Consider the following 23,529-nt stretch of genomic DNA (forward strand, 5'->3'; position numbering starts at 1 on the left):
ACATCTAGCCTTCCCAAGGTAATGGAAAAACTACCTTAGTTTTCATATTAAAAAATTGTTTTATGTCCAAATTTGTCAAGAGTTTGTAACAGAGAAAAAAATTGTTAAGAGTTCGTGATAATAGATTTCCATGAAAAAAATTGTAACAAAGATTATTAGATAACACGCCAACTTACTAGCACTTTTATTTATATAAAGTTTAAATATATTTTTGTATTTGCTTCTTGATATTTTAAAAAAAATATTTTAAATCCCACCGTGAGGTCTTATCCATTAAATATTTAATAATATAATTTATGACAACTAAAAACTATCAATATTTATTTTTAAATCAAATTTAAATTTTATAATAATTAAAAACCAAAATCAATTAAAGGAATCCAATGAGCCATTATCAGTACTAGAATTTTCTCCACTTCTCCCCGTTTGGGGGCTTTTGCGAGGCTGTGCACGCCATGCTCTCCAACTACACCAACGGCGTGCACAAGATGGAGGACGAAGGGGGCAGAGAGAGAGCGACCCATTGATGTCTTCCGGCAACACAGGGGACGCACACATGAAGACATCTTTGCCAAACATGGGTTAGTTCGCCGTGGGACAGTGGTGGTGGCGCTCGCGATTATGGTGGTCGGAGGCGTTGTGGATTAGATCTGGTCACCTCAGAATCTGCAGATTCCCACAAGCGGCAATCCCGCGGAGAATGTTGTCGCTGTAGCGCTGCAGTTGGAGTTCCTACAAAGTGGAGCACTTCTAGGCGATGACCGAGGTGAGGCCATTGTCGACTTCTCGATCACTTCCAAGGGGAGCATGTCCTGGCAGAAGCACCAAAAAGGGAGAAGCAGAGAAAGTTTTAGTAGGTCATCATGGACCATTAGATTGTTTTGATTTTTTTTTTTTTACGTTAATTGATTCTAGCAATTTTTAATTGCAAAAAAAAAATTGTATTTGATTTTGAAATAATTACTTATCATTTTTAAATCACCACAAAATATCTAAAATAAAACTTTTTAACTATCAAAGAATAAATGTGAAATTTTTTTTTTATCAGAAATCAAATGATAAATTTAAACATAATAGATCAAAATATATTTAAGTCTTTATTTAATAAAATATAACTTACTATTATTAATACTTAATTAGTATTTATAATTTAAGTTTAAAACATTTAATTCAATGATTAGTTAAAAACTTTTATCATGATCTTAGAATTAGACCGCTTTTTTCTTTAAATTATTAGTATTTGGTTCCTTCTAACCCCTGAAGAATTTTATATGGGGACTAATCCACAAAATTCAGAACTTCATCTTTCCATCTCTATCAAGTATCAGGTGTCATTTATCTGTTTATTGATTTTTTTTAATAAACATATCCAAGGTTTATATTAACTGGTACGCAACGAGGAACTTATTAATTATTGTATGTTATAAGCACCTTCATAATATCTATCACTTCCAAGACATGACATCATCTTTGAACAAACTGAGTCAATACTATATTGGTATTGGCCAAATAACTCCACAAAGATTTCTCTACACAGGATGAGTATCCTCAGTTGATGGCAAAGTGCGTGCCACGACTTAAGGAAACATTGAAACTTTTCAACAAAGGATTAGACACCACCTATGACCTATATTCATTCAGAACCTAAGGTCCTATAGTGATGGCAAAGTTAATGCCACCATTTTGGGGGTGAACAAGTTGACCTTTCTAGTCAAACTAACCATTAGACAAGTGCTTTGTAAAGTTAACAAATGGCATTAAGCGTGAGGGAAACTAACGTGTCCTGAACCTACTGATTCAGCACAGGACTGAAGACTACCCCTCGCTTCCATTGGAACAAGGAAAACTAACGAATTTCTTAGGAGAAAAAGAATAGAATGAGTCCCATCTACGAAAGTAATGGTCGGGGTGATGTAGGTGTCTTCTGTTCCAATTTTTCAGATTGCATAAGGAATACTCACAATGCACCCTCTAACACATTCTTTACTATGTTAGAATTGATTGAAAAGTACATAATCATGAAGAATTCATTAAATAAAACATGAAATCCGTAAAATTTTAATTTTCAATAAATTTTAACTTACAGAAGAGTGTTTCTACCAACTAGGGTGAAGACCAAGTGCATTGTAGCTTTGCTACCGATGCAGCAGAAGGATTAGGCTAACACAACGAAGTAGGATATGGCGTAGAAGAGACGAAGGGAACGAGTCACAGTCAATAAAAACAAAATTCAGGAAATATTGAAGCAATAATGTACATATAATTATATAAAGAACTCTAAAAAATGGTGATGGACAGTTGCGTAAGTTCATTATAATCAAATATAACATTTTCAACTGTCACAAAACATTAATTGATATTTAACATCATTTCTATTCAACAAAATGCTGCAATTTTGAAAAAACTCTTCATACCTGCAAGAACATTAAAAATAAATAAATGAAAGCATGCTCAAGTGTATGGCGTCTGATAAGTAATATCATATAGCAGATGCTAACTATATTGTAGCTCCAGCAAAAGGTCACGAAAAGAAAATAGAAGTAACTTCCAGGACATTTGGAAGTGGCAATATATTTCTTTTTAAAAAAGAACAAAAAGAAAAAGAATGCCTCATACATGGACAAAGATTTCTAAATTAAACTCCAACTTAAGAACAAGCTATCAAGTGCAGAAACAGTGGAACACACATTCCACAAACAATACAACAAGCCTTGCTCTTTGAAATTTCAAAATTATCAGGGATAAATATCTTATCAAATTGTAATACACCACAAGATTTGACTTCCTTTACATTTTACAATTAATGTTCCTGGCAAGAAGATTGAAGTTTTATTTCACTTGTGAAGATAGAATTTTGGCATGGATAAATCGCATACCACATTTAGTGGCAGAGATGGCCAATGTTTCATCTAGCATCATAGTTTCATTAGAAATTTGGTGACTTTTGTTTGAGTCAGCAGATGAGAAACACAGAAAGCATCAAAAGCCAAAGATAGTAGAAAGAAACATACAAACAATTTCTACAATTGAAATCTTCCAAGGAACCAAGAAGGCCCTAAAGAAAGCAAGCATGACTTCTACAAGTTTCAACAATGAACATAGAAAGTCCATCAATAACTAAAACAAATTCAAGAGTTGAAATCTTTCAAGAATAAGAGGAAGTGCAGGAAAAATGAAAATAACATTACTTCAATAATGATCATTCAATGAATATATGAACCATACTTTTTTGTCGTTGATAATTGATATCTATATGGTCCTTCAGATTTGAAAAAAAAAAAAAAAACAGAAGCATATGAAGCCATGACCCTTAGCACTGAAATAAGAGAAGTTTTAAAGCACCCTGTACATTATCCATCATCAAATATAGCTACTTGCCAAAGTAAAAGGCATGGTCAAATCCAATTCAAATTCAATAAAGGGCAAGTATGCCATCCAGATCAAGCAGTACCAATAATTTCTCAAACATGTCTTTTTAGCAGTATTGGAACTTAAAAGCAAATTAATGAAGGTAGCCTGTAGTCAAAATTCTATTTAATAGGCTTTTCAAAGCCTAGATAAGGTGCAAGAGATTCTAGTCTTAAATGTAAATTGTAAATATATTTATAGCATGCTCGTTAATTCCCTAAAAAATGCTAGGTCTACTGGCTTTGACGTGTAGATAATGGGAACTAAGATCCAAGTTTAGCTCCATTAATAGATTGGACGTAATTAATAATTAGGAGTATAAGTGAGAAAATAACTGGTTCTGTAATAGCAAATCTATTAGAATGCAATTTTGTATTAGAAACTGCAGGATGATAGTTATGTGTAGAAAGTAACTGCTGATAATTATGTATTAAGATTTAGAAGTATATATCTGATAGCAAATCTACTAGAAGCAGTTTTGTACTAGAAACTGTATGACAGTTATGCATAAAAAAACAATCATAGGTAATTATGTATTAGGAGTATTAGAATATATCTTATAGTAGGTTGTGTAACTAGGAAGTGTGTAGTTATTTGCTGTTTGTGAACAGAGAATACTCTTTGTATGAGACTATTTTGTCTCTGGGACAGCAAGTGTATTGTTGCATTGTGTGTGATTTCAGTATTCAATATTATATTTTATTACTTTATCAATTAGTGTTCCTCTTCTATCACTAGACTTAATGACAAAACATAAAACTGATTGGGGAGATTTTATGGATAGTCGCATAAAATAAAATAGGGTCCACTTGTTTGAATATAATTACTCAAACTTCCTGAATGGTTTCTCTAGCAAAGTGTGGCCGCCTGTTAACAAAAACCAAGATCTTGGGTGAACACTTTCTAGTGCTAAAAGATTTGCTTCATTATTCATATCCTTCATATTTGAGGGCGAGCCCTGGTGCAGCGGTAAAGTTGTGCCTTGGTGACTTGTTGGTCATGGGTTCGAATCCGGAAACAGTCTCTTTGCATATGCAAGGGTAAGGCTGCGTACAACATCCCTCCCCCATACCTTCGCATAGCGAAGAGCCTCCGAGCAATGGGGTACGAAGTTTTATTCATATCCTTCATATTTAGCCATAATACTTAAAAAGAATAACAATTTTTTTTTCTTTCAAAAAAGCTTGATATATTACATTATTACTGAACATCTGCCATCAAGAGAATCATCATGTTGCCTATGAAAGGAAATTTTAATTTTAACAGAAGACAGATTGGAAAATTGAGTTTGGAAAATCTTGAGGTCTGACATTGTCCATGGAAATTATCATTCATTATTTGTTATGAAATTTAACTTAATTGAATAAATAAACAGAATCTATAACAATAAGAGATCCAAAAGACTGGAATTCTCATGTCAAATTTTAACATCAATAAGTCGTGTTGAAATTCTCAGTTTATCTCATCAAATACTTTAAATAGACTCCACCTATTTAATGTCAGGTACACGTGACGAACCATTACCCCAAGAGAGTCTCTGTATAGTGCAAACAAATAATGACTGAACTTGAAGAAAATAAATGTCTTAATATTCTGTCAGGCCTACCATAGTTATCAAAATCCTAGATAGTGGTATGGAGTGGCCAATCCCAAAACCGCTATAGTGGGATGGCAAATTGTGAGATAGCTGCTATTCAGAATTTTTTTATTAATATTTTTATTTAATTTATTATTATATTATATTATATGTGCTTTATTTAGTTTTGGTTTAAATACTCGTTTGGTCCTTATCCTTGCACCATTTTTATGTTTTACTCCCTATAACTAAAACTAGACATTTTAGTGAGTTTGTTTTACTCAAAACACATGTTTCCAGGCATGTTCAACGCAATTCCTGTGAGATGAAGCTTTGTCGTTGAAGATGGTTTAACACCAAACCAAACACAGCCTTAATCCCTACACATGCACTTTTAATTCTATTTTGATCCTTGCCGTTGAATGTGTCTAAACCCTGTTAGGTAAAACTGCCAAAAATCCGGCAGTATGGAGTAAACCACCAAATAATTGTTATCGGGGTAATCTGAATTTCAATTTACAAACCAATAATTTTTAAGAGATATGCAGTAACACTAGGATTGTTTCGCCTGAAATATGAGGAAGGAAAACAGAAGGGAGTGAAATGAGAGAGATAGGTAACATTTCAATCATGTTTGAAGGAAAATGGGAGTGAGAAATGATAACATTTCATGGGTCCCACATAAAATTCTTCCTCTAATCTTAGGCATGAAATGAGATCGATTTTTTCACAGAAAATCTTTCACCCTTTTCTGCATATCCTCCCTCATCACATCCGCATTGGTCCTCATTAAGAGGTCCAACATCTTTACCACATTCATGTGCAGCACCAAATTGTTAACAGGACAAATGTGCTGACTTACATATGTTATGACTTTGAACAGCAAAACACAATATTGGGTTGTGAAAGCAGTTTTGATTTTGTCCACACATTGCAGGTTTTCTCTGTTGTTACAAGAGTTTTTTCAGGTTAAAATGGTGTTTTCTTATTACCTCTTATTTCATTCATTCATTAATTTCACCCATCCAAACAAACATATCTTATCCACTTCATTTCATTTCTATTTCTTTTCCTCTTATTTCTTTCTTCTCTATTTTATTCCCCATCCAAACAAAGCATAAGAGTACTGATCCAGAACACGAGAAACAAAATAGTTCCTTCTTAAACCTTGAATTTGAATTTATGGAAAGCCATAATTATAAGTAGTGTAGTGGTGTATTATAAACTACAAAGGATAAAACTTGTGAGCTATACCATGAAATTATGGGGAAAAAGTGATTGAACATAGATTTAAGAGAAGGGGCTAGGATTATAGAGAATCAATTAGATGCATGCCAGGAAGGTGGATAAAAGAAGCAATTTATCTTCTACAACGTTTAATGGAAAGGTACCAAAGCAAAGAAAGAGATTTACTGGAAAATGTATATGACTGAGTGCCAAGAGAAGTGCTGTGGAAGACTTTGGAAAAGAAAACTGTTCGAGTAGCTTATATCCATCCTTTCATGTTATTCAAGAGTCAAGACATGTATGATATAGGTGAAACTAAGTACTTTCCTATAAGGATAGGTTTACATCAGGGCTCAATCTTGAGTCCTTCTTTAATCTAGTCTTAGTCTCTTAGATATGCTTATCAAAGAAATACAAAAGATTATCCCTACAGGCATGCTTTTTATAGATGATATAGCTTTGACTGAGGAATCAAGGGAAGAGGCTAACTTTAAACTTGGGTTTTGGAGATAGACATTGAAATTAAAAGGGGTTTTACATGAATGAGTAAGACAAGTAATGCATCACAATTTTAGAAAGAAAAAAGAGGAAAATGTGGCAACCTTTCTTTTTTTCTTTTTGTAATTGCTGGTGGAAACAAAAAATAGAAACAGAAAAGATTTCACTAAACCAAACAGGCCCATAGATTTCTTAGTCATGGGCCTATATCAGCCTGCTTAACAATAGCTTCTGTACACAATCCAAACAGACAATTCATAGTATTCTAACAAAATCTACTACTTCCTAAATTAACAATAATGCAGTATGGAGTCATTGACCGCCAAGAAGTTAAATAATTTTTATAAAATATACCCACTTCATGGCATGCATTTAATTTCATATTAGCAACTGAGTAGATCTTTTTTCAAGCAACAAATGGTTCACAGAATCATAGTGAACCACTGTAAGTATATGTCCTACTATTATATAAATATATTATATATTATGAAAGCAAAGTTCTAATCATGGTGGCTCAAGCTTGCTGTACTAGTTGCTAACTTCTCAAATTAAAACAATACAAAAGATTAAAACTGGTGTGACAATGAATTTTTATATTTATCTCCTTAGAGGTAAGTCGGCCATAAATTATTATTTTAGTCAAGACTTTTGCTTTTCAAGTCAGAAAAAAGAGAAACCAAACTCACATCCTTTGATGGCACATGCTAACTTCCATAATTGCGGACATTGATCAATAAGGTGATTGTGTCTAACAAAACAGAACAAAACATCACCAAAGCACTTCATACCCCCTCTCCCCCCAAATCATACACAACCCAGGGAACATAAAGAAGATAAAGTAGCAGCTGCACAATAATTTAGCTGAATTTGTAAGTTTAGAAACCACAATATTATTGAAGATGAAGAGAGAATTTTTCCTTCACAGATATTCCATAGCTGCAAGCTCAAAGAAAATACCACAGTAACTTCATTATCTTAATCATGATGCCATCAGAAACAGACAACAGCACAATGAAAAACCTAAACCATAATTTGCAAAACGCCCAGCCATCCAATGGAACCAGAATTCAATACTCAAAAGCAAGTGGTAACATCCAAACTTACATATAAAACACGAGTGGTTCTCAATCGAGATCTTCCTGTCTGGTCTCCGAGTCAAAATTCTGATTCCCCCGGTTTCCAGAGTTCGATTGCCCACCATTATTTCCGCTACTACCACTATTGCTATTGCTGTTGTTGTTGTTGTTGTTGCTATCATTGTTGGCACTCCCAACATTACTTGTCTCGGCAAATTGCCTAAACGGCCACGGCAAAGACACCCTAAATCTTCTCCTCTGCGAACTATCACCGCCACTGCCACCGCCACCGGATGAATCCGCAGAACCACCAGCGGGCCCCAATGCCATGTTCCAATTCACTTGTGGAGCTGCCCCACTTCCGGCACCATCACCACCACTACCGCCACCGCCACCACGACGAGCCCTCTGCTCGTAATCAGGATCATCTGTGGGCAATTCATACCGACAAACTGGACAAGAATTATGCAATTCCAACCACGGCAAAATGCAATCTGCGTGATATATATGCTTACAGGGGATCTGCTTCGCGGTCTCGCCGAGCTCGAAGGTGTCTTTGCAAACGGCGCACTGCGAGGAATCCGACGCCAGCAGCTCCTCGGTGACGGAGACGTCCGGCAGGCCCTCGACGGCGGACTTGGAGGCCGGCGGGGTGCCGTAGCGGTTAGGATCGTTCTCGGCGAGGTGCTGGATCAGCTCCTCGAGGCCCGGCCCGAAGAAGTAGTCGCCGTGGGTGACGCCGGGGAAGCGGAAGACTCCGCCGGGGTCGCCGGACTCGATCACGAGTTGGAGGTTGCCGCCCCCGCCGGCTCTTAGGGTTTGGAAGTAGTTCTGGAGGAAGACGAGGGGGTTGAAGGCATCGGAGGCGGCAGCGTCGGATCGGTCGCCGAAGAGGGCTGAGAGATCGCCGAAGGGAGGGGAGGTGGCAGCGCCGGGGAGGACGAGGGGAATGGTGGCGGCGCCGCCGAGGGGGAAGTCGGAGAAAAAAGGATTAGGAGGGTTAGGGTCGGGGATTGGGATTTCGAGTTCTTCGAGGAAGCCGCCGTTGCAAGTGGGGCAGAGGAGATCGGAGGAGGGAGAAGGGGAAATTGAGACGGTGCGGTTGCACTGGTGGCAGAAGTATTGGCGAGGCTCGCCGGAAGTAGCGCTGCCGCCGCTGTCGCCGCCGGCAGAAGACATGTCAAGGGATAAGAGAGAGAGAGAGAGAGAGAAAGAGAAGAGAGGATAATGAGAGAAGGGAAATAGAAGTAGGAAGGAAGGGATTGCAACTAAACGGAACAGAGAGAGAAGGAAGATGGAGTGGTGGCAAAATTGTAAATATCAATAAACGTGGAAAATCAATCTGAGTCGGTGAATGGAGGATGAAGTCACGCGCTAACTTCGGGAGTTGACATTAAGCGCGGCGGGACTTAGACCAGACACGACCATCTTCACTTTTCCAACCCCTCAATTAAATTATACAATAAAAAAACAGTATAAAACTTGAATTAATGTATATCTTATTTAACATTTATACTTATTGAAAATGGATACTATGCTTCTTGTTACCATCGAGGAGTTATCTTTTATTGAAATAATTTTGTGAATTTGTGATTGATAGGTAGGTAAATTAGTTAAAGTGTAAAATAGTTTAAAAATTCTGTACATGAAAAATTGGTATTTCTTTTAATATTACAGTAATATTATGTTGTACTACAAAAATATTATCTATTAAATAAAAAATTATTTGAATACATAATTGTTTTAAAAAATTATATCAAAAGAATATAATGGCACAACCCAAAGCATAACTCTAATCCATTCTAAAAACTATGAGGAGTCTAATTTCAAAATTCAAATTCGTCTAAATTAACTTTAGACTGAATTCAGATAATGAAACGAGTTGGACCCTGTTTGCCCTAAAGTGTGATAACTATAAGGTTTGGGAGGAGAACATTCTTCTCCAATTTGACTAAATTTATGCTATTAGGAAGGATAAAACACTGAGTATTATTGAAACTAACACTCAAGATGTTGATGATCTTTATGAAAAAATGGAAGAGGTCCATTTGTCTCTTTATGATGTTCATATATAATTAAAGACCAATATATTTGTTGGTATTTGGGGTTCTGATATATGATGTGTACTGGGCTTAAATTACCGAGGTCATATTGTCAGAGAAACTGGAATTCCACATCTCATAAATTTCACTTTCTCAAGTGCTATAAGCAGCCAATATAGTAGTATGATTAAACCTAAGCAACACTGCTACAAATTTAACCAGTTTAAGTCTTCTTCTTCCTGATCTATCAAACTATTTATCATAACCACCAGCTTGATCATTCTAGCAATAAGAAGGAAAAGGTTACACCTGCAAAAGAAAAAGAAAAAAGTTTAAGATGATGTAAAAGTTATTAACTGAAATATTAAAAATGTTTTTTTCCCAGAACTATTGGAACTTCAAAGCATATACCAACCAAAAATACACTCACACTGCTTCAGATGCTGCACTGCAGTGTCTACTGATAAGCGTTTCTCATTTCTCAAGTTTTAAAGGAGGGAAAAGGCATTATGAATCTATGAATCTTCCAAACAACCAACAAGTTCATGTCTCTAACGATTCTCTAAGCTCTATCAATTAGTTTTGAAAGCATTGAAAATATTTTTGAAAAATAAATTTGGCATTTTTTAAAAAAGGACATAATGAGTACAGACTGTATAGTAAAAAAAGTAAGATGTGTAATCTACAACAATCATTTTGATAAAATAATTAGGAATATTCAACTTTTTTTTCTTTTTCCCATACAATTGTAGTTCCTAACCTTACTTTTTGCCCTTTAATCCCTGTAAAAAAAGAAAAGAAAAGTTGATTACTCTCAAGCTTGCTTGCAATAAATTAAAGCACGGTTTTCCTTCGTTGGAAGTTGATTGCAATACCAGAATTGAAACAATCAACCCTCTAGAAGACCAATTCAAACCAAAAAAGAATTATTCTCAACCAATAGGACAATTAAACATGGAAATCCCATTACAAATCCTCATAAAAATCTCAATTGCATGAAGTCCTATGTTTGTATAAAAAGATGCTGAATCACAGATTCACAATTGTCATAACTTTTTGGTAATACAAAAATCTCTAGTTGCCTGACTGGAAACTAAAGCTGCTGGAGCAACTACCAATAGTTTGTGTGGGGGGTTTTACCCCAAATGGCTTACAAGTTACAAAGGAAGGACAACAAACTTTTGAGGGGTTTTCTGACTATGCTCATCATTTATTGTCTCACCTCCACCATCTAATTCTTCAAAGTTATAATTATCATAAGATAATCCCTTCTCTTTTCCAAAAAAAGCAAGATAATCCATTCTTAACAACATCTTCCTTGTCACATGTGCATGTATGGTCTCATAGTATCTTTGCCTTACTGGTTTTTTTTTTTTCGACGTTTTATCCTCTGCATTTCATTCTTAATTAGATTGTGTGGTCTGTTGCACTTTGACTTGTTTATTTCATTTCATCTTACCCTTATTGCTGTAAGTTTGATAATAAGTCCATTTCAACATAGAATTACCCTTAAAGTTAGTCGTTACCTACATCACTAGTTTAAACTTTAAATCAAAACCAAGCTTGTCAGTGTCGGAATTCTATCTGACATTCAAAAATAATTCAATAATTATTTAGATAAAGATATCTAAATATATATTTTAATAAAGAAAAAGATAGATTAAATTATTTTAATATATTAGAATGTTATTTTTATTTTGAAAAAATGTTAATATATATAATAATATATTAGATTGGTTAAAAATAATTATAATTAAAGATAATAAAAATAATAAATAAAAAAGATTGATTAAACAAATTTCATATTATGTATCATTATCATTCTTTTATAAGGATAAATAATTTCTTCTCTTAAAATTAGACACACATAAATTATTTTTTTGATATTAATAGGTTGCTCAATAGAAAATGAAAAAATTCTTAGGATGTCATTCTCTGGAATTCTTTTATATTTTTCGATAGCAAGTTTCCAATCTTCCATACTTTTTCCAACCAAGCTGGAGCCTATCACTACCAAAGCCAATGGAAGGCCTGAAGCATACTTTACTACAAGATTTAAGACCTCTTAATTTGTACCTTGGATCAGCTTTTTCGTTTTCAAAAGCTTTCTGTGTAAGCAACTGAAGAGCATCCTTCTCATTCAACTCCTTCACCTTGTACCTTCTTTTAACCTTATGAGATGCTAGCAATTAATTGTTCGTCCCTAGTGGAGATGATGATAATTATGCTACCAGGACCAAACCAATCAGGTCTTCCAACAGGTTCCTGTAATTGCTTGAGCCTGTCAACATCATCTAGAACCAAGAGAACCTTCAATTGTTGGAGCCTATCATGTATCATTGTAGCTCTTTCTTGACAACTTGTTATGTTGATGTCCTTCTCCATCTCCATGTATTTTCGTAAGAAGGATGCTTTGGAGGTGTTCTAGCCCACATTTGTTTGATTTTCCTACCCCACCCATTCCGTGAAACCCTAACATGTGGACACCATCATCAGTTCCAACATCCAAAAGCCACCTTACTTGTAGCACTTGTGACTCTAGTCCAACTGGGTAATCCGCAACATGTAAACAAACGGGATTAATCTCCCGAGAGACCTGCTCAACAATCTTCTCAATAAACTTGTATTCATATCCATCTCTGATCTGTCTCAAACAAAAAGAAGTTTTAATGCATATGCTGTCAAGGTTAGCAAGCATTTCATTTTCTCTTAAATTTTTAACGTGATTAAATTATTAAATAAATGAAACTTAATCCAATAAAAATCATAAAGTAAAAAGATTAGTATGGTTGAATACCCTTCTTTCAGATGATAGCCAGAGAAGTCCGCTACTTTACACAGCCGTCTTCTTCCATTTCTGCTTAGCCAATGCTTTTTCATAACTACCTCTCAGGTGTCTGACATCATAAGGATCCACCATATAAAAGACAGGTATAACCAACATCCCTTTCTCTTGAGCGCAGTGAAGGATGGTTGCAAGTTCATCTAAGCAAAACGTGGAAGAAGCATAGTCTTCAGAGAGCACAGTGATTGCAATCCTGGACTCATGAATTGCCTTCAGAAGTGCTGGTGTTATTTCCTCTCCTCTCTGAAGCTTCTCGTCATCAATGAAAGTATGAATTCCCTTGTTTCAAAGAGCTTTGTAGGGAGTGCCAGTGAAGTCATAACGTGTGTCTTCCCCTCTGAAGCTGAGGAACACATGGTAGGTGAGTGCGGGGGAAGGCGTAGTATGATTATGGCATGGGTTGAAGTGTTGGGATGGGAAAGTAGAATCAAACTTGAAATATGAAAATGATAATGTCAAATGCTAAGGGAAGAACCAAACATTAATTTGACGCGGTCATATATAACTAGCGGGAAACACAGCCGATGTATTTTTGTATTATTATATATATTGTATATAAATTAAAAAGAAAAAAAACTCAGACATTATCATATATTTATTTTATTGTTGAAAAAATAATTTTTATATTTCTTTAAAAAAAACATTTCAAGTTTTGTTGGAATAAAAAATAAAAGCTTTAATTACTCTTTTGATCCATATAGTTTCACCATTCATACATTTTTAGTCCCTATAGTTTTAAAGTACTTTTTTTAGTCCCTATCATTTACATTTTAATTTTCTTTTAGTTTCTATAATTTATATTTTAATTCTCTTTATCATTTGCATTTTAATTTCTTTGTAGTCTCTATAATTTGAAAATATTTTTTTTAATCTTTATATTTTATATTTTAATTTTTTTTAGTTCTTACCATCAAAATATGAATAATATTATCAATTGCAATTGACTACAAAAATATTACAAATAATTCGTAACTAATTTTCACAAGATAATTTATAATAAAAAATAATTGATAATTTATCACTAATTATTTTTATCTATTTTTTTGTAGTAATTAAAATATAAATTATAGGGACTAAAAAATCATTTTCAAATTATAGATGCTAAGAGAGAATTAAAATATAAAATATAAGGACTAAAAAATCACTTTTAAATTATAAAGACTAAAAGAAAATTAAAATGCAAATTATAGATATCACTTTTAAACTATAGGAATAAAAAAGATATGAGTAATTTAACCAAAATAAAATTAAAGGAAGTAATGAGGTACTTAAGGATTTTAAAAACAGAATGAAATGAATATATTTAAGAAATACTTATTTATTTAAGAAAAAACTAAGAAAATATCGGGATAGTGTAAAATCTTAAATTTAAAAAGATATTGTTATTTCTAGATAACATTAGTTAGTTTACAATGTTGATGCTTAAAAGGGTTAAAAAATACTTTATCCAATACAATCATTAAGAAATATAAATCTTGCAACAATTATCAATAAAAGAGAAATTTTAAGAGATATGAAAAGAAAATAAAAATAAATTTACAACTATCAAATTATGGGTATTAATTAGTAGTTAATACATACAAATCTAAGATTACCAAAATAAAGAAACAATACAAACAAAATTACATTTTAGAAAGAAAAAACTGATTTCAATTTTAGATATTATTTGTTAATATGGTATAAATGAAAAAGTGAAGAGTTATTAGTGAGTGGTTACAATATTAAGTGGTTCTAATTTTAGTTGAGGGGGTAAAATAATAAAATAAACAAGTAAATCAAAATTTGTTCAAAATTTTGTATTCCTCATTTCAAAAATAATAAAATAAAAATTCATAACTCACAAGCATGTTGCATGTATCAATATTTTTGTAAATGGAAATATCTTATTCTTTCATTGGAAAATGGAATAAAAAGTCTGATAAGGAAAGAAAAATAAATCAAGGTGGGGAAAAAAAATTAAAACACCGTTTTCTTTCATTGGAAGTTGAATGCACTTGACTCTCACTTACAATACTATAATTGAAGCATACAACCCCTTAGAAAACGTATTCAAACCAGAAAGAAATTACTCTCAAACAAGAGTAAGACTAAACCATGTAAACCCCATTACAATTCTGGCCAAAATATCATTTGCATGCAGTCATGTATTTGTATAAAAAGATGTTAAACCACAGTTCTGTCATTCATTCAATCCATTATAATAACTTTTGGCAATACAAAAATCTCTGGTTAAACAGAGCAGTCACTAGTTGGCTGCAGTTTGTTCATCATTTGTTTCACCATCACTATCTAATTCTTCAAAGTTATAGTAATCATCAGATAATCCCTTCTTAAATGTTTGACACCTCAAAAACATAATGAAAACAAATTTTCATTCTGTATTTCGATAAAATTTTATAAAAACCGAAACATATTTTTGTCAAATATGTATACATATATCACGAAAATACACTTCTGTTATATATTTTGACCAAATCTTTTATTTAATTTTTCTTAAAGTATTTTGCTAACAAGTGTTTTTAGGGTATTGGTTAAAAAATTAAAAAAATAAAATATTTAATGTGAAAATCATATGAGAGTGTAAAAAAAGTCATAAATAACACAATTTTATGTATCTTAATAAAAAATTTCTGAGTTTAGTTTCTTAATCAATATTCTAAGGACAATGATTAGTATTTTTCTTTCTTAAAAGTTAAAGTGTATAAATTGATTTTAATTAACTCATGAGATAAGTTTATATAATTCATTTTATCTTTTTTAAGAAACAAATAACAATAAGATTCTCATTTAATATAAGTTAGGAAAGAAAATAATTAAAACTTGAAAAAAACTTAGAAAAAGAATGTAAAAGATGTCAAGGCTGATGATAGTACACAGGGATGCCAAGTGGGTAGCATTTCTCATATTTTAAAACAGACTTAAGCACAAGGGATGCAAAGTCCGATGCAATAAGATTGTACAAAGGGAGTATATATATTTTTCTGAAGTTGATCTAAACTACTACTAGGTTTAGATTGAAAGCCTTGTAAAAAAAAGGCTTAGATTGAAAGCAAGATTTATTAGCAGCTCAATTCATTGTATGATAAAACCTCAGCTAGCTATTCATTTACAAATTCTAACTGATTCTAGTTCCCAAGCTCATTTTTAGCTTTTTAATCCTTCTTCGAAAAAAAAAAAGTTCACATCTCACAAGGTTTTTGGAACATTTTTTTTTTTTGTAAAATGAAATCTCAAATTCTTAAGTTGTAGTAAAAGGATCAAAAGTAAGCTAAGAAAAGAAAAGGAATATAAAATGGGGAAGGAATTTAAAACACAGGTTTCCTTCATTTACAGTTTACACACCTGATTCTCACCATGCAATACAAGGATAGAATCAAGCAACATCCTATAGAAAACCAACTCAAACCAAAAAGGAATTATTCTCAACCAAAAGGAAAATGAAACTAGAAAACCTCACGCCAATTCTTGCCACGTAGCCTTTATAAAAAGAGATTGAATCGCAATTCTTTTATTCATTCAATCCATTTCCACTACTTCTAGCAATAGAAAAATCTCAAGTCAATTAATTAAAGGGAGAAGAGAGATCACCTGCAATGGAAAGCAATACTGCTGAAGCTACTCGTAATCGCATGTATGAGGATTTTGAGCCTTATTGCAAATGGCTTACAAAGGATGGACAAGCGACTCTTGAGATTAATTTGAAGGGTATTGAAATTCCTTTTCTCCTTATATGTTCTTATTTGGATGACATTAATCTTAATATGCAAATTATATTTTGAGTCAATTTATTATCCATTAGAATTAGATGTTGAAGATTCCATAACAAAAATATAATATGTAAGTGGGAAAAATTCTCATCTTCTGTGTTAATTTCTTAAGTTAATATTAAATTCAAATTTTAAGTTCTAATAATGTTCCGCTTATTAGACTACTATTTGTTATTAAATCACCTACAAATGTCTATTTATCCGTGTGAGGTGACATAATGTTCCCATATATCACCTAATTAATTTCTCTAAACTTTACACCTTCATTTTTAAGGATATGGAACTTAAGAATATTATAACTAATCGCCCCAACTTGATAAGTAGTAAGAGAAAATATTACAGACATCAACTAAAAATGTAAAGAAAATCATAATAATAAATTAAGATGAAATTTATTCTAATGTTATACATGGTGATCTTTTCTAGTCTTAAATTTTTATAGGTTTCAAAAAGGAGCAACTTAAGATTCAAACCTACGACTGGGGGATCCTAACAATTCATGGAGAAAGGCTTGTGGATGCATCCAATGATAAATGGAGCCGTTTCCGTAAAGAAATTAAAATTTCAAAAGGATGTAATATGAATTCAATCCGTGCAAAGTTTTCCCATGGGGTTCTTTTCATTGCAATGCCTAAAGAAGCAGTCATGGAGAAACATTTAATTTGGGGGGTAGAAACAAGAAAGAGAATATCACCCACTAAAGTTGCAATTGGAGTGGTCTTCGTGGTGGCACTTGGGACTTATATAGCTCGAATAGTAAGTAGTGATGCAATAAGAAAGTTGATTAAGTACTAGACCACAAAAACTACAATGAGGTGGGGTTAAAATCAGGATATGGTCTATGCTAATAATAATGCATAGGATTGCATGCTTTCAGAATGTTTTATGTGGCAATGAGAAAAAGTGAGTAAGGTGTTCATATTTTATGTTTACTTGTAACATTACCTTCGAAGAATAATAATAGTGGTTTGGATCACCTAAATTCATTCATGCTTTGATGGTAATTAGTGTTATTTATTAATTTTTATTTATTAGAGGTTATATCACCTAAAAAGTTCGATTTAAAAATTAATTAATTAATTAATTAAAGCTTAAGAATAATTAAAATATTAAACATAACTTAAAAAACATGGATAAATATTCATTTTGGTTTTTAAAAATGGTAGAAGGTAACAAATTGGTCCTAAAAGATAAAAAAAAAGTTAAATTTAGTCTCTAAATGTGTAAAATAATGTGACACATGGGTTATGTGGATAATTTAATATCAAATTGATTCTCAAAAATATAATTTATTATTAAATTGATCTTAAATATTATAATTTACTGATAAAATGATCTTACAAATTTAATCATCTATTAGTTATACTTTTTGTATATTCAAAAGTTAAATTTGAATTAATTTTTTATCTCTCAAGAATCAAAATGGATAACCCAGATAAGATCTGACTCTATTCACATGATTTGTAAATATGATTTATATAATGGAAGAACTCTTGTTTTATTCCCTTCATATTCAAAATTTTCATGGGTTAATGACACACACTACCATAGCAACATTAATTTTTAACTTAATAAATTGAATGACACCTTGGTCTTTAAAGTAGAAAAAAAAAGGACCACAATGAATTATTTAGTCTAAAAACATTGATTGAGACTAAGAGTATTATAAGATTTTTTTTAAAATTATTTATCTCTTTTCATAAGATAATTTTTTAATTTTTAGATGTGTTAATTATTTTTATTTATATATATATTTTTATTTAATTATTTTATTTCTAAATATTAATACAAAATAAATAAATAAAAATAATAATTTTAAAATGATATTACAAATAATTAATAGATTTATTAAGATGAACTGAAATAACATAAATTAATTAAAAAAAGTCATACATTGACATGACAATGGGACGGGACGGGTATTGTCTTCACAATCCCTTACCCAGACCCTCCCAACATATCCCTGATATCGGGTTTAAGTTTATTATCTCATCTTCGTATCCGTCGGGTACTTGTTGGGTATCGAATATCTCCGACCTCGTCCCATACCCGATTCAAATTAGAAAAATATTATTTTTTTAAAAAAATATTAAAAAATTGATTTTAGAAAAAATAATTTGATTGCGAAATATTTATTTTTAATTACTTATATATCAATAAATTTATTATAGTACATGTGTCTACAAAAATCGTTAAGAAAATAATATTAAATTATGTAAAAATTCTAAAATAAAATTAACTAGTAATAAAAATTTTATATCTTTTAATTAAATTATACAAAAATTCTAAATATTTTAAGTGACGGAACGGATTCGAGGTCGAGACAAATCTAGTAATATCTGTACCCATACCCGACTTTTGATTATAAAAAAATCTGAATGAAGTCATAATAATCGGATATTATCCGTCAGTAGCCAGAGGTGGAAATATAAACTTTCCCTCCCCAATTTCTGTCCATGTTTTCATCTGCGGAAACTCCTCCGTTCTCAAAACCCTAACCCGACGCCACCATTCATCCGATCCAATGAGTTCGAGAGGAGCCAGCGCGCTGCTATCTCGAGCCAGCAGGATTCGCTCGAAGCTTCAAACGGCGCTGGAAGCCACCGTTTTGGAGGTGGACGACGTGTCGTACCAGCACGCGGGCCACGCCGCCGTGAAGGGAAGTTCCGACAAAGAAACCCACTTCAACGTGAAGATCGTATCGCCCAAGTTCGAGGGCCAGAGCCTCGTCAAACGACACCGTCTCGTCTACGACCTCCTCGCCGAGGAGCTCCAGAGCGGCCTCCACGCCCTCTCTATCGTCGCCAAAACGCTCCACGAAACAAACCCTAATAAGTGACGCGTCGGGAGTGTCAAAGTTCGAGGCTTTTCCGCCGTGAGTTCATAAAGCTTTGGTCTTCAACTTCGTTTGGAATTTGTTTGCGCAATTGGGTCTTTCTGTGTTGGGTTTTTGAATGCTGGGAAATTAAGGGTGTGTTTGGATTTTCGATGGGAGTGTTCCAAAAATATGTTTGAGAGTAAAATCAAGGTTTAGGGTCTGTTTGAATAAACTTTTCCCTGAGTACTTATATGAGAAGAAAATAAGAAGAGAGATGAAAGAAGTTCCTCCATAAGTTGAAGTGAACTTATGCATAAGCTACAAAATCATGTTTTTTTGAATGGTGGAACTAAGTAAAGTCCTGTTTAGATAAACTTTATAAACGGTTGTAAGAGAATAATATAAGTTAGAGGGTTAATACATCAATAGGTGATTGAATTATTTGGGAATTTTTAATGAAGTTTCTAAAAAAATTAAAAATAAATTGTAATTGGGTTCTTAGATCTCTTACAATTTTTGTAATTGGGTCTTGGAGTTGGTAAAACAGCCACATATTGTTATTTTTATGGCAGTTTCAAGCTGTAGTAAACTAACTTAGAGAAATTTGTTTAAAAAATTTGTTGAAGATTAAGGACTTAATTACTATTAAAAATGCTCAAAAAGTTCAGAGACATATTCATGTATTAAACCTGAGTTAAAATCAACTTATGCACTTAACTTTTATAAAAGTTGTCTCTTCTAGCAAACTCCTTCAAAAGCTGCGGTAAATAAGTTGATTTTTACTTATGAGAGAAGTTTAATGTACAACTTGGTCCTATTATTGATAACTTGTGTGGTACTTTAATCCTTCAAAGTGCATATTTATAGTTGAAATTAGTTTTTAAATGTGTCAACTGGCTAAGAAGTTTAGCCTTTTAAGTTGTCAATTTGTGAACAAGTTTATCCTTCAAAGGACTAATTTGTAAAGATGAAAACTTCTAGGACTAAAGCAACACAAGCTTAAATTTTGTATTAACTATATGATATTTAGATATTTACTTGGTTTGAGTTTGCTCTGTGAATGAACCCTTAATCATCTTATGTGGCTGAGTGATCCATAGAATGTGAGATGTTTTACAATTATTTGTGATAAAATTGATTATATGCTACTTTCATTCTACTTATTTAATATGCTTGTGTACTTTTACTTATTGGATGTGCATAACAATTTGAGTTATCTTATTGCAAAACTTTCTGGTGTCTAATTGACAATTTCCTTTATCTTGTGTTGTGACAGTTATTTAATTAAGACTCTTGCATTTTAGATGTGCATGTATTGATAATGATGGCAAACTAATTTTTTTCTTTCAAAGAATTTGGTATGTTTAGATTTAATTTTGTCATTAGTTTGTAATGTCAATGGGGGCTCCCAGCAATAGCAAATGTGAAAAGCTTCTCATATTGAATTGCCTTTTAGATTTTTTTTGTGCAAGGGTGGTTTCACCCTAGTAAGATGAGTTTTATGGGATACGGGTCATGGTAGTAAACTTTGGCCTTTTGTCTTGGATGCTTTCAATGAGTTTCCACAATTCCATGCATTGTTATCAAACTCAGGTGTTAACTCGTTAAATTGTCTGAGTTTAAGAGCTTTCCTCTCCAAATTGCACTCACTTGTTTCTGGAATCGTTTCTTGGTGGGATCGCTTCGGGTGGGGATTGTTCAAAATCAGCCAAAAATAGTTAGCTTGGGTCTGATTTCATGAATTCATCTTGCACTAGATGCACAGCAAAAGAATGTTGAGTTGTGGCTGGACCCAAACAATTAGGGCTCAGTTCTCTCATGTCTTCTCTCACTCGATTAGGGCTCAATTTTCTCACAAAACAGAGTCCACATTCTGCTGTGTTGAAGTCATAAAATGGAGACATCTTGTGTTGAAGTCGCCGCTCCCTTACTTTTCCTCTTGCATGTCGCTTCTCCTGTTTTGAAGTTGTCTCTCCCTTGGCTGTGTTGAAGTCGCCTCTTCTGTCACACTCACACCTTCCTCTGCCATTTGCAACAGGTTAAAGCTCCTTCCTCTGTCACAGCGACCCATTCAGCTCATCCACTCATGTGAGTCTAATTTTGGTCCATTGTTTTCACTTTGACTTATCAGTGATAAGCTCATTCACTTTTTGATCCATTCAGCACTAATGTAACTATAAATCTAATACCTTTTGGTCCATTTACTTTCCTATCAGCTCATTAAGTGTTATGTTTATTATTCTAATAAGTTTTATTTATTATTGTTCTGATGCATTTATAAATTATAATTTATTCCTTACTTTGGTTCTCCTTTAGACTAGGACTGTCTGACTGTGGAACCAGCAGTAAGGTCTAATATATTTGTATATCAGTACCTCTGGTACTGCTTTTTATCTATCTAATATATTATCTTTGCCGATAAAAAAAAAAAAAACATGATGTCTGATATTGGTGGATCTAGGCGTATGTGGTTTTACCACTTTGCTTTATTGTGGAGTTAAAATGTTAAATAATTGTCAGTATTATTGTTATATTTATGCATTTATGTTATTTATAGGTTGTTTAATATTATTTTTATATCAGATAAATTTTTATAAGTTTAAGACTTAAGAGTCATGTCTGCTGAAGCTCTACAATGATAGTCCTGTGCTTTTTGTTGATAAAGTCTGACTAAAGCTCCTATGATGAATTAACCTGATGCCATAAAACTTCTAATTCCATCGTTCCAATTTCTGAAAATTAATTAGTTTTTCTTATTATGTGTAGAAGAAAGTAAATCTGAGGAGCTTCTGTCAAACTTCTTGATATTTTGTCGACAGTTTTTACAAAAGAAGTGATTTCAGGATTGTTTGGTTGCTTCTCTCACTTATTTTTTTTGGATATATGCTTCCCCCCACTTCTTTTTTTTTCTCTCTCGATATATGCTTCTCTAACTTCTTTGTTCTTGATATTATGCTGACTTTTATTTTACCACCCCTTTCAGTTTCATTCAATTTTGCTGGGAGGATGTCTCACTGGATTTGAAGCTTAAAAGTATCAACTATAAAGATGATTGCAAATCCTCAGAGAACAGCAAATTGCATTTCATTGTTTGGATTTTTAGTGGAAGTAATTGAATTATGGGACAGATAACAATTATAATTACAATAATATAAAATTTCGACCTTGATTTTACATTCGCTGCACCATCTTTGTCTAAGCCACATATACAAGCATATTTGGATTAAATTTTGGATATCACGCTTTCACCTATACAAGTAACTTTTTTAATTTCTAATCAAAATATAGTTTGAAATTCGAAATTATCTTCAAAGCTAACGATGTTATTTGTGGATAAAACACACCTCGTATTATGGTTAAATTAACATCCAAACATGCTTGAAGTGTTCAATTGAGCTTAAGTACCCATGAGCCATAACCTATGGTCTCCACTAATATGATCATCAACAAACACAATCTTCAGGGTCTCGAAATGTATACTTCCCAGCCACTGGTTGAATTTAGAACATAGACAAACAAATATGGTATGCCAAAAAAGTAAGAATCCAGACACGAATACTACAAGAAATAACCGGCGATACACAAACATATACAAGAATAATGTCATCTAGCAGCAATATCTAAAGGCATAATCACATCATCAGAATCATATACATGTATAATCACATCTATAAGAGTAGACTCTAGTAGAAGGGAAATTATCTCAAACCACCACTTTTCTATGGTTCCAGTTAAATTCTATAACTCAATTTTTTCAATTTACGATATATAAATATACACATTGATTGGAACTATATATAGTCTCAAATCATGTAATAATTTATACCGGTAGAGAAGATTCATTTCTCACATGAAACAAGGTTTGAATCCTATTGGAAGAAATGCTCACATTTAACACTTAATTCTATGTAATGGATTCACGTTATATTTCCTTTGACATCATGTGTTATTTGGTTCATTTTAATATTGCAAAGCTGATAATGGTCAAAAAAATTTTTTTTACCTGAAATAACTATGCTTTTCTTTGCAATGTACTGTTGATATGCTTAATCTACTTTCAAGTATTTTCAGTCACCACACTATGTTTGTGTTTCAGATAACAAACCACACTGAAATTGACATGATTATTTGGAAATATTTATCTCATAGTTGACTCTATTTACCACATTTTGTAGAAATATCTAGGTTTTTTTTTACATACTTCTTGTAGTCTTTTGCAACAATGAAAACTTAAGTATAAGCATATTATATTATATTTTCATCGTCGGAGCT

The 23,529-nt window shown here is 32.7% G+C and overlaps 3 protein-coding genes and 1 pseudogene across 5 annotated transcripts; 2 read left to right on the forward strand and 2 right to left on the reverse strand.

Moving 5' to 3' along the window:
- Window positions 1-319: 319 nt before the first annotated feature.
- LOC114368698 (E3 ubiquitin-protein ligase RING1-like) lies at window positions 320-9,132 on the reverse strand. 2 transcript variants are annotated; one of them, XM_028325930.1, is made up of 2 exons: window positions 7,814-9,132; window positions 320-812 (listed from the first exon to the last, which is right to left on the reverse strand). In XM_028325930.1, exon 1 carries the CDS (start codon window positions 8,962-8,964, stop codon window positions 7,834-7,836), a length of 1,131 nt encoding a protein of 376 aa, XP_028181731.1. In that variant the 5' UTR covers window positions 8,965-9,132; the 3' UTR covers window positions 320-812; window positions 7,814-7,833. The 2 variants fall into 2 exon arrangements, with proteins under 2 accessions (XP_028181731.1, XP_028181730.1); XM_028325929.1 differs by lacking the exon at window positions 320-812 and adding an exon at window positions 2,219-2,414 and having other exon boundaries at window positions 7,814-9,130.
- Window positions 9,133-11,373: 2,241 nt separating this feature from the next.
- LOC114368450 lies at window positions 11,374-12,525 on the reverse strand (annotated as a pseudogene).
- Window positions 12,526-16,168: 3,643 nt separating this feature from the next.
- On the forward strand, window positions 16,169-17,429 carry LOC114367286 (inactive protein RESTRICTED TEV MOVEMENT 2-like). The gene is made up of 2 exons (XM_028324446.1): window positions 16,169-16,377; window positions 16,882-17,429. The coding sequence occupies exons 1-2, from the start codon at window positions 16,266-16,268 to the stop codon at window positions 17,232-17,234; spliced, it is 465 nt and encodes a 154-aa protein (XP_028180247.1). The 5' UTR covers window positions 16,169-16,265; the 3' UTR covers window positions 17,235-17,429.
- A 1,414-nt stretch (window positions 17,430-18,843) lies between these two features.
- LOC114368702 (protein BOLA1, chloroplastic-like) lies at window positions 18,844-22,433 on the forward strand. Of its 2 annotated transcripts, XR_003657390.1 has the most exons (3): window positions 18,844-19,314; window positions 21,296-21,345; window positions 22,241-22,433. XR_003657390.1 is itself a non-coding variant. In XM_028325933.1 (2 exons), the coding sequence occupies exon 1, from the start codon at window positions 18,964-18,966 to the stop codon at window positions 19,276-19,278; it is 315 nt and encodes a 104-aa protein (XP_028181734.1). In that variant the 5' UTR covers window positions 18,845-18,963; the 3' UTR covers window positions 19,279-19,314; window positions 22,241-22,433. The 2 variants fall into 2 exon arrangements, 1 of the variants encoding a protein (XP_028181734.1); XM_028325933.1 differs by lacking the exon at window positions 21,296-21,345 and having other exon boundaries at window positions 18,845-19,314.
- Window positions 22,434-23,529: the final 1,096 nt, after the last annotated feature.

The sequence above is a fragment of the Glycine soja genome, chromosome 9 (genome assembly GCF_004193775.1).
Source record: "Glycine soja cultivar W05 chromosome 9, ASM419377v2, whole genome shotgun sequence".
In the NCBI taxonomy this organism is placed as follows: domain Eukaryota; kingdom Viridiplantae; phylum Streptophyta; class Magnoliopsida; order Fabales; family Fabaceae; genus Glycine; species Glycine soja.

Bases quoted from the DNA above. Each gene is read 5' to 3' on its own strand.
- LOC114367286 (XM_028324446.1), top strand. From the start codon at position 16,266: ATGGAAAGCAATACTGCTGAAGCTACTCGTAATCGCATGTATGAGGAT. The intron at 16,378-16,881 runs GTATTGAAATTC...AAATTTTTATAG, and splicing joins TCTTGAGATTAATTTGAAGG to GTTTCAAAAAGGAGCAACTT.
- LOC114368698 (XM_028325930.1), bottom strand. From the start codon at position 8,964: ATGTCTTCTGCCGGCGGCGACAGCGGCGGCAGCGCTACTTCCGGCGAG.
- LOC114368702 (XM_028325933.1), top strand. From the start codon at position 18,964: ATGAGTTCGAGAGGAGCCAGCGCGCTGCTATCTCGAGCCAGCAGGATT.